The sequence below is a fragment of the Salmo salar genome, chromosome ssa06 (genome assembly GCF_905237065.1).
Source record: "Salmo salar chromosome ssa06, Ssal_v3.1, whole genome shotgun sequence".
NCBI classification, from domain to species: Eukaryota; Metazoa; Chordata; class Actinopteri; order Salmoniformes; family Salmonidae; genus Salmo; species Salmo salar.
Window position 1 is genome coordinate 17895716 of NC_059447.1, and position 16671 is coordinate 17912386.

General features: G+C 46.3%; 1 protein-coding gene across 1 annotated transcript in view; it reads right to left on the bottom strand.

The window, feature by feature from the left end:
* LOC106595110 (phospholipid-transporting ATPase ABCA3) overlaps window positions 1–16671 on the bottom strand; it is a 93817-nt gene that overhangs the window by 68245 nt on the left and 8901 nt on the right. The window contains exon 3 of the mRNA XM_045719865.1: window positions 10680–10938. Coding sequence (XP_045575821.1) covers window positions 10680–10938 — 259 coding nt within the window. The remainder of the gene's footprint in view (window positions 1–10679; window positions 10939–16671) is intronic.

The window sequence follows — 16671 nt, forward strand, 5'->3', positions numbered from 1 at the left end:
AGGGCTGATTTCAAGGTTTTACTGCTAACCTACAAAGCATTACATGGGCTTGCTCCTACCTATCTTTCCGATTTGGTCCTGCCGTACATACCTACACGTACGCTACGGTCACAAGACGCAGGCCTCCTAATTGTCCCTAGAATTTCTAAGCAAACGGCTGGAGGTAGGGCTTTCTCCTATAGAGCTCCATTTTTATGGAATGGTCTGCCTACCAATGTGAGAGACGCAGACTCAGTCTCAACCTTTAAGTCTTTACTGAAGACTTATCTCTTCAGTAGGTCCTATGATTAAGTATAGTCTGGCCCAGGAGTGTGAAGGTGAACGGAAAGGCTGGAGCAACGAACCGCCCTTGCTGTCTCTGCCTTGCCGGTTCCCCTCTTTCCACTGGGATTCTCTGCCTCTAACCCTTTTACAGAGGCTGAGTCACTGGCCTACTGGTGTTCTTCCATGCCGTCCATGGGAGCGGTGCGTCACTTGAGTGGGTTGAGTCACTGACGTGGTCTTCCTGTCTGGGTTGGCGCCCCCCCCTTGGGTTGTGCCATGGCGGAGATCGTTGTGGGCTATACTCGGCCTTGTCTTAGGACAGTAAGTTGGTGGTTGGAGACATCCCTCTAGTGGTGTGGGGGCTGTGCTTTGGCAAAGTGGGTGGGGTTATATCCTGCCTGTTTGGCCCTGTCCGGGGTATCATCGGATGGGGCCACAGTGTCTTCTGATCCCTCCTGTCTCAGCCTCCAGTATTTATGCTGCAGTAGTTTATGTGTCGGGGGCTAGGGTCAGTCTGTTACATCTGGAGTATTTCTCTTGTCTTATCCGGTGTCCTGTGTGTATTTAAATATGCTCTCTCTAATTCTCTCTTTCTCTCTTTCTGTCTTTCTCTCGGAGGACCTGAGCCCTAGGACCATGCCTCAGGACTACCTGGTATGACTCCTCCTTGCTGTCCCCAGTCCACCTGGCCGTGCTGCTGGTCCAGTTTCAACTGTTCTGCCTGCGGCTATGGAACCCTGACCTGTTCACCGGACGTGCTTGTTGCACCCTCGACAACTACTATGATTATTATTATTTGACCATGCTGGTCATTTATGAACATTTTAACATTTTAACATTTTGACCATGTTCTGTTATAATATCCACCCTGCACAGCCAGAAGAGGACTGGCCACCCCTCATAGCCTGGTTCCTCTCTAGGTTTCTTCCTAGGTTTTTGGCCTTTCTAGGGAGTTTTTCCTAGGGAGTTTTTCCTAGCCACCGTGCTTCTTTCACATGCTTTGCTTGCTGTTTGGGGTTTTAGGCTGGGTTTCTGTACAGCACTTTGAGAATATCAGCTGATGTACGAAGGGCTATATAAAAATAAATTTGATTTGATTTGATTTGACAGATCCTCTCTCTGTACTACCCTGGTTTGAAAGCCAGCTGAACACACAACAGGCTCATATAACAGTGGCATGATATAGACACAGTGAAGTTGTGAAATAAGCCTCACTTTCACCCCGTGTTCCAGTTACAGAAAACAAACAATATCATATCTTGAGCTCAAAATATGTTTTCTATTCATTTATAGATTTTTCTACCGCTCCCATAGATTTCAACATACTCTGTTAATCTTATCTTGAGCACTGGTATTCAGGCCCACACACACACACACAGGCCCTCTCACTCTAAAACAGTTCAAAATCAAAAGTAGTAGTCAGTATCTGCTGCCACCAGCTCTTCCTCATTGACTGCAACAGATTTGCCAGTTCTTGCTGTGAGATGTTATCCCACTCTTCCACCAAGGCACCTGCAAGGACCCAGACATTTCTGGGGGGAAACGGCCCTAGCCCTCACCCTCCAATCCAACAGGTCCCAGACGTGCTCAATGTGATTGAGATCCGGGCTCCTCGCTGGCCATGGCAGAACACTGACATTCCTGTCTTGCAGGAAATCACGCACAGAACGAGCAGTATGGCTGGTGGCATTGTCATGGTGGAGGGTCATGTCAGGATGAGCCTGCAGGACGGGTACCACATGAGGGAGGAGGATGTCTTCCCACCCGCACAGCGTTGAGATTGCCTGCAATGACAACAAGCTCAGTCCGATGACGCTGTGACACACCACCTCCACCTCCAAATCAATCCATCTCCAGAGTACAGGCCTCGGTGTAACGCTCATTCCTTCGACGATAAACGCAAATCTGACCATCACCCCTGGTGATACAAAACCGCGACTCGTCAGTGAAGAGCACTTTTTGCCAGTCCTGTCTGGTCCAGCGACGGTGGGTTTGTGCCCATAGGCGACGTTGTTGCCGGTGATGTCTGGTGAGGACCTGCCTTACAACAGGCCTACAAGCCCTCAGATCAGCCTCTCTCAGCCTATTGCAGACAGTCTGAGCACTGATGGAGGGATTGTGCATTCCTGGTGTAACTCAGGCAGTTGTTGTTACCATTCTGTACTTGTCCCGCAGGTGTGATGTTTGGAAGTACCGATCCTCTGCCACTACGAGGACGATCAGCTGACTGTCCTGTCTCCCTTGTAGCGCTCTCTTAGGCGTCTCACAGTACAGACATTGCAATTTATTGCCCTGGGCACATCTGCAGTCCTCCTGCCTCCATGCAGCATGCCTAAGGCACTTTCACGCAGATGAGCAGGGACCCTGGGCATCTTTCTTTTGGTGTTTTTCAGAGTCAGTAGAAAGGCCTCCTTAGTGTCCTAAGTTTTCATAACTGTGACCTTAATTGCCTAATGTCTGTAAACTGTTAGTGTCTTAACGACCGTTCCACAGGTGCATGTTCATTAATTGTTTATGGTTCATTGAACAAGCATGGGAAACAGTGTTTAAAACCCTTTACAATGAAGATCTGTGAAATTATTTGGATTTCTACTAATTATCATTGAAAGACAAAATCCTGAAAAAGAGAAGTTTATTTTTTTGCTAAGTTTATTTATTTTTTCCTGTCCCTTTTTCATATTGATTCTATACTGAACAAAAATATAAATGCAACATGTAAAGTGTTGGTCCCATGTTTCATGAGCTGAAATAAAAAAAATGAGCACAAAAAGCTTATTTCTCTCCAATTGTGTGCCCAAATTTGTTTACATCCCTGTTAGTGAGCATTTCTCCTTTGCCAAGAAAATCCATCCACCTGACAGCAGCAGCTTATCAAGAAGCTGATTAAACAGCATGATCAATACACAGGTGCACCTTGTGCTGGGGACAAAAAAAAAGCCACTCTAAAGTGTACTCTAAAGTTTTGTCACACAACACAATGCCACAGATGTCTCAAGTTGAGGGAGCATGCAACTGGCATGCTGACTTCAGGAATGTCCAGCAGAGCTGTTCCCAGATAATTCTATGTTAACTTCTCTACCATATGCTGCCTCCAATGTCATTTTAGAGAATTTGGCAACCGGCCTCACAAGCTCAGACCACGTGTAACCACACCAGCCCAGGACTTCCACATCCTCTTCTTCACCTGGCGGGATCGTCTGAGTGGGGCCCTTTTGTGGGGAAAAACTCCCTAGTGGGTGGGCACACCCACGGCTGCGCCCCTGCCAAGTGATGTGAAATGCATAGATTAGGGCCTAATTTATTTATTTAAATTGATTGATATCCTTCTATGAACTCAGTATAATCTCTGAAATTGTTCCATGTTGCATTTATATTTTTGTAAAGTGTATTTGTATAATCTATTACAAGATGTGCATACATTTTAACGGGTCATACCCTGTTAAGCGTTATTCTACATGCATGACATTCTAAACCTCCATAGTGACCGCTCCCTTCCCCCTCCTCTCACAATCTAAATTATTCAGAGCGTTGATCTCAGACGGGCTAGTGTGCGTGTGTGTGTGTGCGCACGCGTCCATCCGTCCTACGGCACCAGACTGACAGGCTACGGGGGTGAGCTCCTCTCCATCTCCCCCGCCTCCCCATCTGAATCAGATAGTGAAGAGACTGGCAGGGCCATACATGTTGCCTGAGGAGTCAGGCGCCATTTCTGGAGGAACCAGCATTCCCAGGACAGCTGAGGCTGGTATGCGAGCCTACAATAACACCAGGGCAGTGGTACGTGCTTTACTACCACAACAACATCCAGTCTTTCTGCATAGTGGTACATGCTATACTACCACAACAACATCCAGTCATACTGCATAGTGGTACATGCTATACTACCACAACAACATCCAGTTATATAGCATAGTGGTACATGCTATACTACCACAACAACATCCAGTCATACTGCATAGTGGTACATGCTATACTACCACAACAACATCCAGTTATATAGCATAGTGGTACATGCTATACTACCACAACAACATCCAGTCATACTGCATAGTGGTACATGCTATACTACCACAACAACATCCAGTTATATAGCATAGTGGTACATGCTATACTACCACAACAACATCCAATTATATAGCATAGTAGTACATGATATACTACCACAACAACATCCAGTCATACTGCATAGTGGTACATGCTATACTACCAAAACAACATCCAGTTATATAGCATAGTGGTACATGCTATACTACCACAACAACATCCAATTATATAGCATAGTAGTACATGATATACTACCACAACAACATCCAGTCATACTGCATAGTGGTACATGCTATACTACCACAACAACATCCAGTCATACTGCAAAGTGGTACATGCTATACTACCACAACAACATCCAGTTATATAGCATAGTGGTACATGCTATACTACCACAACAACATCCAGTTATATAGCATAGTGGTACATGCTATACTACCACAACAACATCCAGTTATATAGCATAGTGGTACATGCTATATTACCACAACAACATCCAGTTATATAGCATAGTGGTACATGATATACTACCACAACAACATCCAGTCATACTGCATAGTGGTTCATGCTATACTACCACAACAACATCCAGTTATATAGCATAGTGGTACATGATATACTACCACAACAACATCCAGTCATACTGCATAGTGGAACATGCTATACTACCACAACAACATCCAGTTGATAGATGAGCAGATGATGATGTGCAAGTAGAAATACTGGTGTGCAAAAGAGCAGAAAATTAAATAAAAACAATATGGGGATGAGGTAGGTAGATTGGGTGGGCTATTTACAGATGGACTATGTACAGCTGCAGCGATCGGTTAGCTGCTCAGATAGCTGATGTTTAAAGTTAGTGAGGGAAATATAAGTCTCCAGCTTCAGCGATTTTTGCAATTCGTTCCAGTCATTGGCAGCAGAGAACTGGAAGGAAAGGCGGCCAAAGGAGGTGTGGGCTTTGGGGATGACCAGTGAGATATACCTGCTGGAGCGCGTGCTATGGGTGGGTTTTGTTATCGTGACCAGTGAGCTGAGATAAGGCGGAGCTTTACCTAGCAAAGACTTATAGATGACCTGGAGCCAGTGGGTCTGGCAACGAATATGTAGCGAGGGCCAGCCAACGAGAGCATACAGGTCGCAGTGGTGGGTGGTATAAGGGGATTTGGTGACAAAACGGGTGGCATAGCTATGGTAGCCAAAATAAATTCCCTGCCCAGCATTTTTATACATGCCCCTAAGCATGATGGGATGTTCATTGCTCAATTAACTCAGGAATCACACCTGTATGGAAGCACTTGCTTTCAATTTTTTTATTTTGGCAGCTACCTGTATATCTGCAATAGCATCAAAGCAGGCTACTGGGCCTACTATAACAGGCTACTGGGCCTACTATAACAGGCTACTGGGCCTACTATAACAGGCTACTGGGCCTACTATAACAGGCTACTGGGCCTACTATAACAGGCTACTGGGCCTACTATAACAGGCTACTGGGCCTACTATAACAACATTTGTAGATTCATATTGAATAGATCAGCCTACAACAGTACAACAACACATAAGGGAGTGAAACAGGTTTAACTATAACATAGTAGATTCCTATTGAATAGAGATTTGCCTTTACAGTATCAAAGCTGTGCCACTGGTTACAGAAACAGCAACATCCCCCCTAATGCCTAGCATAGAATGTAATTGGCAAAATGCAAGCCACAGGAAGAGATCATTTACCTACAGTGGCACTGGGACAAAAGTGTGATTCAATTCGATGAATGGCAATGTGGGCTTTGCTTTCCAGGGAAAGTGGGGTCATTACAGTAACAGTATTGTATGTGACTGGGTTTCAAATGCTCAGGGCTTTCTTTAACACTACACTACACCTGGGCAACCCAAGCTAAACTGTACCTCTTATGGCTGGCCTTCACAAGAGAAGGTCACGGTTGTTTTATAGGGTATCCTTCATTTATTTGGCGTGGGCTACGGCCAAACAGTAGCCTGTGTGAAGTTGGGTTAATAAACCTCTGTCTGGACAATTGTTGGTCGTGCTGCACCTCGCTCCGCGGGTAATATTACATTTCATTACATTACATTACATTGGAACGATTTGATTAGTGTATTGTTAGCTAGCTACATAGTTGTATCTGCTGTCTTTGTATCAAGGATAAAGGTGTAGCTCTGAGGAACTAACAAGGTTAGCTAGCCAGCTGTATTCGTTCATTCGCGCCGTTTTCGAAACGGCGTCAACACCCTAACACCACAGCCACTGCTAGCTAGCCAACTTTACCAATTAGCAGTACTGTAGAAACTATATACATTACAATGGAACGATTTGACTAGTGTAATGTTAGCTAGCTACATAGTTGTCTTTGTATCAAGATAAAGGCGTAGAACAGAGTAACTATCGAGGTTAGCTAGCCAGCTACATTTTCTAACATAGTCTACAACGCGCCCACTGCTAGCTAGCTAACCCTACCAGCTAGCTGTATCATTTTTTGTCAATAAGATTTTTGCAACGTAAGCTTAACTTTCTGAACATTCGAGATGTGTAGTCCACTTGTGTAGCTAGCAGGACTGACTTTGTGTTAGCTAGCCAACGTTTAATTACTTCTGCGTTATGAACTAGACACGGACACGAATGATCCATTGGTAGCTTGTTGTTACCAAGTATTGGTGCTAACCGTGTGTTATAAGATGCTAGCATGCTAGTTAGCTACAGCGTCATAGGACACGGTGCACTGGGTGGGTTTTCACGGAAGAATACTGTACCAAGTTATCTAGCGGAATAAACTAAGTTTGAGCCTATTCCTGGAAACATTGAACCACTGTAGTTTACATCAATTTTAATTTCTAGTGGTAGCTAGAAAAGTTATATTTTAGTGTTTCAGTGAATTGTTAGTGAGGGAGGCCCTGCTCTCTCGCTTCCCCAGTTGTTTAGTTAATTTTTCATGCCAATCTCCTTTGCATTAGCGTAGCCTCTCCTGTAGCCTATCAACTATGTGTCGGTCTATCCGTGTTCTCTCCTCTCTGCACAGGCCATACAAACGCTTCACATCGCGTGGCCGCTGCCACTCTAACCTGGTGGTCCCAGCTCGCACGACCCACGTGGAGTTCCAGGTCTCCGGCAGCCTCTGGAACTGCCGGTCTGCGGCCAACAAGGCAGAGTTCATCTCAGCCTATGCTACCCTCCAGTCCCTCGACTTCTTGGCGCTGACGGAAACATGGATTACCACAGAAAACACTGCTACTCCTACTGCTCTCTCCTCGTCTGACCCATCTGTCTATCTCCTCCTTTGAATTCCATGCTGTCACAACCACTAGCCCATTCAAGCTTAACATCCTTACCATTTAATCGCCCTCCAGGTTCCCTTGGAGAGTTCATCAAAGAGCTTGACGCCTTGAAAGGTTCCTTTCCTGAGGATGGCTCACCCCTCACAGTTCTGGGTGACTTTAACCTCCCTACGTCTACCTTTGATTCATTTCTCTGTGCCTCCTTCTTTCCACTCCTCTCCTCTTTTGACCTCACCCTCTCACCGTCCCCCCCCTACTCACAAGGCAGGCAATACGCTTGACCTCATCTTCACAAGATGCTGTTCTTCTACTAATCTCACTGCAACTCCCCTCCAAGTCTCCGATCACTACCTTGTATCCTTTTCCCTCTCGTTCTCCTCCAACACTACTCACTCTGCCCCTACTCAGATGGTATTGCGCCGTCGCAACCTTCGCTCTCTCTCTCCTGCTACTCTCTCCTCTTCCATCCTATCATCGCTTCCCTCTGCTCTATCCTTCTCCAACCAATCTCCTGATTCTGCCTCCTCAACCCTCCTCTCCTCCCTTTCTGCATCCTTTGACTCTCAATGTCCCCTATCCTCCCGGCCGGCTCGGTCCTTCCCTCCTGCTCCGTGGCTTGACGACTCATTGCGAGCTCACAGAACAGGGCTCCGGGCAGCCGAGCGGAAATGGAGGAAAACTAGCCTCCCTGCGGACCTGGCATCTTTTCAACTCCCTCCTCTCTACATTTTCCTCCTCTGTTTCTGCTGCTAAAGCCACTTTCTACCATTCTAACTTCCAAGCATCTGCCTCTAACCCTAGGAAGCTCTTTGCCACCTTCTCCTCCCTCCTGAATCCTCCTCCCCCTCCTCCCTCTCTGCGGATGACTTCGTCAACCATTTTGAAAAGAAGGTCGACGACATCCGATCCTCGTTTGTTAAGTCAAACGACACCGCTGGTCCTGCTCCATTGCCCTAGCCTATGCTTTGACCTCTTTCTCCCCTCTCTCTCCAGATTAAATCTTCAGTCTTGTGACGGCCGGCCGTCCAACAACCTGCCAGCTTGACCCTATCCCCTCCTCTATTCTCCAGACCATTTCCGGAGACCTTCTCCCTTACCTCACCTCGCTCATCAACTCATCCTTGACCGCTGGCTACGTCCCTTCCGTCTTCAAGAGAGCGAGAGTTGCACCCCTTCTCAAAAAACCTACACTCGATCCCTCCGATGTCAACAACTACAGACCAGTATCCCTTCTTTCTTTTCTCTCCAAAACTCTTGAACGTGCCGTCCTTGGCCAGCTCTCCTGCTATCTCTCTCAGAATGACCTTCTCGATCCAAATCAGTCAGGTTTCAAGGCTGGTCATTCAACTGAGACTGCTCTTCTCTGTTTCACGGAGACTCTCCGCACTGCTAAAGCTAACTCTCTCTCCTCTGCTCTCATCCTTCTAGACCTATCTGCTGCCTTTGATACTGTGGACCATCAGATCCTCCTCTCCACCCTCTCCGAGTTGGGCATCTCCGGCGCGGCTCACTCTTGGATTGCGTCCTACCTGACAGGTCGCTCCTACCAGGTGGCGTGGCGAGAATCCGTCTCCGCACCACGTGCTCTCACCACTGGTGTCCCCCAGGGCTCAGTTCTAGGCCCTCTCCTATTCTCGCTATACACCAAGTCACTTGGCTCTGTCATATCCTCACATGGTCTCTCCTATCATTGCTACGCAGACGACACACAATTAATCTTCTCCTTTCCCCCTTCTGATAACCAGGTAGCGAATCGCACCTCTGGCAGACATATCAGTGTGGATGACGGATCACCACCTCAAGCTGAACCTCGGCAAGACGGAGCTGCTCTTCCTCCCGGGGAAGGACTGCCCTTTCCATGATCTCGCCATCACGGTGAACAACTCCATTGTGTCCTCCTCCCAGAGTGCTAAGAGCCTCGGCGTGACCCTGGACAACACCCTGTCGTTCTCCGCTAACATCAAGGCGGTGACCCGATCCTGTAGGTTCATGCTATACAACATTCGCAGAGTACGACCCTGCCTTACACAGGAAGCGGCGCAGGTCCTAATCCAGGCACTTGTCATCTCCCGTCTGGATTACTCCAACTCCCTGTTGGCGGGGCTCCCTGCCAGTGCCATTAAACCCCTACAACTCATCCAGAACGCCGCAGCCCATCTGGTGTTCAACCTTCCCAAGTTCTCTCACGTCACCCCGCTCCTCCGCACACTCCACTGGCTTCCAGTTGAAGCTCGCATCTGCTACAAGACCATGGTGCTTGCCTACGGAGCTGTGAGGGGAACGGCACCTCCGTACCTTCAGGCTCTGATCAGGCCCTACACCCAAACAAGGGCACTGCGTTCATCCACCTCTGGCCTGCTGGCCCCCCTACCTCTGCGGAAGCACAGTTCCCGCTCAGCCCAGTCAAAACTGTTCGCTGCTCTGGCACCCCAATGGTGGAACAAACAAGCTCCCTCACCACCTTCCGTAGACACCTGAAACCCCCCCTCTTTAAGGAATACCTGGGATAGGATATAGTAATCCTTCTAACCCCCCCCAAAAAAAAGATATAGATGTACTATTGTAAAGTGGTTGTTCCACTGGATATCATAAGGTGAATGCACCAATTTGTAAGTCGCTCTGGATAAGAGCATCTGCTAAATGACGTAAATGTATCCATTATAAGCTACCACTCCATGCAGGACACAGTGACCAGCACAGAGATTAGGTCCCAGTCACCTCACAACAGAACACAGACACAGGCTGGACAGACAGACGGAGCCTCTGCTACAAAGACTTGGCAGACCAACCCCATCTTCTGTCTATGAGATGGCCTCTCACTGTAGGACGTACTTACACTGGCAGAACTGAGCTTGTTTTCATGCTAAAGACAGTATGTTTTCTCCAGCAGAGGAACATCTTGTGTTCAGAGGTTTTAGTCATACTCAACATCATCATCCATTCCCATCTAAACCATCATCGTTATCATCACATCATCAGAACCATATGGCTACAACCATGGTTAAAAGCTCCACTCTGCCACGTCCTCGTCACCATTATGTTTCTATGCTCTCCACAGCCCTCACACTCTCTCCTTTACTCACCTGAACTGATGACGGGGTCCAGGCTGCGTTGCACGTCCTCCGCCACCCGCCGCACCACACTGGCGTTGCCCGGCACGTAGGCCAACTGGTAGTGATGGTAGTTGTCCAGTGGGTACTGCAGGCCATCGACAAAGAAGCTCGGGTAGAGCGTGGCGTTGGGGTAGTCCTTGAAGGGCACGTTCTCGCGCAGCACGATGAGGATTCCAGAGAAGAGCAGGGGCAGGGCGATCTCCACGAGAGTCACCAGGATCTGACGCTTCTGTAGGGGGGGAGAAAGGATGTATTGGCAGAGGAAAGAAACAAAGTGGTAGAGGAACATCAGCCAAGGTTTTAGAAAGAGGAGAGAAGAAAGATCAGTGAGCTGAGCATGACAGAACATTCGTCACCTAAATCATCAAAAGCCTGGACTCGGTAGATAGTAAATCAAAGTGATTACTATGGAATATGAATTCTCTCTATGACCTCTGACACCGGACGTGGCTCAGACTGGAAAAACTATCCATTAGCAGAAGTGTAATGTACATTTCCATAGTTTCAGAAGAAAATTGGTGATTTAATGTTAGATGAAATGTCCAAGCTGCCATTTGACCAGATCAGTCAAGACATCAATTATTTGAATGCTCATAGGAGAGATATGGTGCATTTCACAAGTTCCTTTGCTCATAGGATATGTGAAGGCCACCCCTTGTACAGTGACTGGAGAAAGCAGCAGCTTGGACAGTGTTCAATTATCACAGTGGAGATGCTCTCATCTCATTCTCACAGGTCAGGGCTGAACCTAAACAGATATTTCTGGAGACATTGCCATACAGAGTGAGTGTGTACCATTGAGTACAACAGTATCCAAGAGACAGTTTCATGGGGCCACCGAGTCCCCTTGGCAATGGTACTGGGACAACAGGACTAAAATCAAATCCTACTATGCCGGCTCTGACGCTCCTCGGATGTGGCAGGGCTTGCAAACTATCATGGATTACAAAGATTAACGTGAGCCTACCAGACAAGCTAAATTCCTATTCTCGCTTCGAGGCCAGCAACACTGAACCATGCATGAGAGCACTAGCTGCTCTGGATCTGCATGATCATGCTCTCCGTAGCCGATGTGAGTAAAACATTCAGACGGATTACCAGGTTGCATGCTCAGAGCATGCGCTGACGAGCTGGCAAGCGTCTTCACTGACATTTTTAAGCTGTTAGGGCTAGGGGGCAGTATTGACACGGCTGTATAAAAAAAACGTACCCGATTTAATCTGGTTACTACTCCTGCCCAGTAACTAGAATATGCATATAATTATTGGCTTTGGATAGAAAACACCCTAAAGTTTCTAAAACTGTTTGAATGGTGTCTGTGAGTATAACAGAACTCATATGGCAGGCCAAAACCTGAGAAGATTCCATGCAGGAAGTGGCCTGTCTGACAATTTCTTGCCCTTCTTGATTATCTCTACCCATTACAGAGGATCTCTGCTGTTACGTGACACTTCCTACGGCTCCCATGGGCTCTCAGAAGGCGGCAAAAAGCTGAATCGTGGCTTTGCAGGCTCTGGTTGAAAAAAAGTAGCGCGTTTGGGTAGTGGCTGGTTACAGTACTGTGAGACTCAGGCGCGTGCCCGCGTCGACCCCATGCCTTGTTTTCTTTCGTCTGTTTACCTAAACGCAGATTCCCGGTCGGAATATTATCGCTTTTTTACGAGAAAAATGGCATAAAAATTTATTTTAAACAGCGGTTGACATGCTTCGAAGTACGGTAATGGAATATTTAGACATTTTTTGTCACGAATTGCGCCATGCTCGTGACCCTTATTTACACTTCGGATAGTGTCTTGAACGCACGAACAAAACGCCGCTATTTGGATATAACGATGGATTATTTTGGACCAAACCAACATTTGTTATTGAAGTAGCAGTCCTGGGAGTGCATTCTGACGAAGAACACCAAAGGTAATCAAACTTTTGTAATAGTAAATCTGAGTTTGGTCAGGGCTAAACTTGGTGGGTGTCTAAATAGCTAGCCACTCAGAATATTGCAAAATGTGCTTTCACCGAAAAGCTATTTTAAAAATCGGACACCTCGATTGCACAAAGGAGTTCTGTATCTATAATTCTTAAAATAATTGTTATGTTTTTTGTGAACGTTTATCGTGAGTAATTTAGTAAATTCACCGGAGGTTTGCGGGGGGTTATGCTAGTTCTGAACATCACATGCTAATATAAAAAGCTGCTTTTTGATATAAATATGAACTTGATTGAACAAAACATGCATGTATTGTATAACATAATGTCCTAGGTGTGTCATCTGATGAAGATCATCAAAGGTCAGTGCTGCATTTAGCTGTCTTCTGGGTTTTTGTGACATATGCTAACTTGAAAAATGGGTGTCTGATTATTTCTGGCTGGGTACTCTGCTGACATAATCTAATGTTTTGCTTTCGTTGTAAAGCCTTTTTGAAATCGGACAGTGTGGTTAGATTAACGAGAGTCTTGTCTTTAAATAGCTGTAAAATAGTCATATGTTTGAGAAATTGAAGTAATAGCATTTCTAAGGTATTTGAATATCGCGCCACGGGATTACACTGGCTGTTGCGTAGGTGGGACGATTTCGTCCCGCCTAGCCCAGAGAGGTTAACCTTGACTATAGCTCAGCGTTTAACCTGTTGGGGCTAGGGGGCAGTATTTTCACGGCTGGATAAAAAAAACTTACCTGATTTAATCTGGTTACTAATCCTACCCAGTAACTAGAATATGCATATACTTATTATATATGGATAGAAAACTCCCTAAAGTTTCTAAAACTGTTTGAATGGTGTCTGTGAGTATAACAGAACTCATTTGTCAGGCAAAACCCTGAGACATTTTCTGACAGGAAGTGGATACCTGATGTGTTGAATTACCTTTAAGCCTATGCCATTGAAACACACAGGGGTTGATTAATGTTTTGGCACTTCCTATTGCTTCCACTAGATGTCACCAGCCTTTACAAAGTGTTTTGAGTCTTTTACTGTGAGATCTGACCGAACAAGAGCCATGGAACGGTGATGGCCGATTAGACTCTGGCGCGCAAGGTCATGTTGGGTACCCTCGTTCCAATACGTTATAAAAGAGAATGCATTCGTCCACCTTGAATATTATTCATGTTCTGGTTAAAAAAGGCACTAATGATTTATGCTATACAACGTTTGACATGTTTGAACGAACGTAAATATATTTTTTCCCCCTCGTTCATGACGAGAAGTCCGGCTGGCTTAGATCATGTGCTAACAACACGGAGCTTTTTGGACATAAATGATGAGCTTTTTTGAACAAAACTACATTCGTTATGGACCTGGGATTCCTGGAAGTGACATCTGATGAAGAGAATCAAAGGTAATGGATTATTTACATAGTATTTTCGATTTTAGATCTCTCCAACATGGCCGTTTGTCTGTATAGCAAAGTGTATTTTTCTGGGCGCAGTGCTCAGATTATTGCAAAGTGTGATTTCCCAGTAAGGTTATTTTTAAATCTGGCAAGTTGATTGCGTTCAAGAGATGTAAATCTATAATTCTTTAAATGACAATATAATATTTTACCAATGTTTTCTAATTTTAATTATTTAATTTGTGGTGCTGACTTGACTGCCGGTTATTGGAGGGAAATGATTTCCTGAACATCAACGCCATAGTAAACCGCTGTTTTTGGATATAAATATGAACTTGATAGAACTAAAAATGCATTTATTGTCTAACATAATGTCCTAGGAGTGTCATCTGATGGAGATTGTAAAAGGTTAGTGCATCATTTTAGCTGGTTTTATGGTTTTGGTGACGCCTGTCTTTGAATTGACAAAACATTACACACAGCTATTGTCAATGTACTCTCCTAACATAATCTAACTTTATGCTTTCGCCGTAAAACCTTTTTGAAATCGGACAACGTGGTTAGATTAAGGAGATGTTTATCTTTCAAAGGGTGTAAGATAGTTGTATGTTTGAAAAATTTGAATTTTGACATTTATTTGGTTTCAAATTTGCCGCTCTTGAAATGCACCTGCTGTTGATAGGGTGCACCACGGGTGGCACGCTAGCGTCCCACATAGCCCCAAGAAGTTAACAACACAGTGCCCTCCAAGCTCATCACTAAGACCTTGGAACTGCACACCTCCCTCAGCAACTGGATCCTGGTCTTCCTGACGGGCTATCCCAAGGTGGTGAGGGTAGGCAACAACACATCCGCCATACTAACCCTCAACACGGTTGCCCCTCAGTGGTACTTGCTTTGTTCCCTCCTGTACTCCCTGTTCACCCACGACTCCAACACCATCATTAAGTTTGCTGACGACACAACTGTGGTTGGCCTGATCACCGACGATGAAACATCCTGCAGGGAAAAGGTAAGCCACCTGGCAGTGTGGTGCTAGGACAACAACCTCTCCCTCAATGTCAGCAAGAAAAAGGAGCTGATCGTAGACTAAATGGAAACAGAGGGCCGAGCTCTCCCCCATCCACATCGACATTGCTGTAGTGGAGCGGGCTCGAGAATTCAAGTTCCTCGGTGTCCACATCACTAAAACATTATCAGGGTCCACACACACACCAACACAGTTGTGAAGAAGGCACGACAACACCTCTTCCCCCTCATGAGGCTGAAAAGATTTGGCATGGGCCCTCAGATCCTCAAAAAGTTATACAGCTGCACCATAGAGAGCATCTTGACTGGCTGCATCACCACTTAGTATGGCAACTGCTTGGCATCCGACCTCAAAGTGCTACAGAGGGCAGCGCGTACGGTCCAGAACATCATTGGGGCCGAGCTCCCTGCCATCCAGGACCTCTATACCAAGCAGTGTCAAAGACTCCAGCCACCCAAGTGATAGACTGTTCGCTCTGCTACCACACGGCAAGCGGTACTGATGCACCAAGTCTGGAACCAACAGGATCCAGTTAGTCCGGGTAGCAATTGGTTATCTGCATTGACCCTTTATGCACCGACTCGTCACATAGGTTGCTGCTACTATTTATTATGTAGCCTGCTGCCTAGTCACTTTATCCCTACCTATATGTACATACAGCATCTACCTCAATTACAGTGTACACACCAGTCTAAATAAGTTCCCACAGTTGACAGTGCATGGCAGAGTAAAAACCAAGCCATGAGGTCAAAGGAATTGTCCGTAGAGCTCTGAGACAGGATTGTGTCGAGGCACATGTCTGAGGAAGGGTACCAAAACATTTCTGCAGCATTGAAGGTCCCGAAGAACACAGTGGCCTCCATCATTCTTTCTTAATTGGAAGAAGTTTGGAACCCCCAAGACTCTTCCTAGAACGGGCCGGCCGGCCAGCCAAACTGAGCAATCAAGGGAGAAGGGCCTTGGTCAGGGAGGTGACCAAGAACCCGATGGTCACTCTGACAGAGCTCCAGCGTTCCTCTGTGGAGATGGGAGAAATTTCCAGAAGGACAACCATCTCTGTAGCACTCCACCGATCAGGCCTTTATGGTAGAGTGGACAGACAGTAGCCACTCCTCAGTAAAAGGCACATGACAGCCTGCTTGGAGTTAATGGCACCTAAACACTCAGACCATGAGAAACAATATTCTCTGGTCTGATAAAACCAAGATTAAAATGTTTGACCTGAATGCCAAGCGTCACGTCTGGAGGAAACCTGGCACCATCCCTAAGGTGAAGTATGGTGGTGGCAGCATCATGCTGTGGGGATGTTTTTCAGCATCAGGGACTGGGAGACTAGTCAGGATTGAGGGAAAGATGAACGGAGCAAAGTACAGAGATATCCTTGATGAAAACCTGCGCCAGAACACTCAAGACCTCAGACTGGGGCAAAGGTTCACCTTCCAACAGGACAACGACCCTAAGTACACAGCCAAGACAACGCAGGAGTGGCTTTCGGGACAAGTCTCTAAATGTCCTTGAGTGGCCCAGCCAGAGCCCGGACTTGAACCTGATCGAACATCTCTGGAGTGACCTGAAAATAGCTGAACAGCGACGCTCCCCATCCAA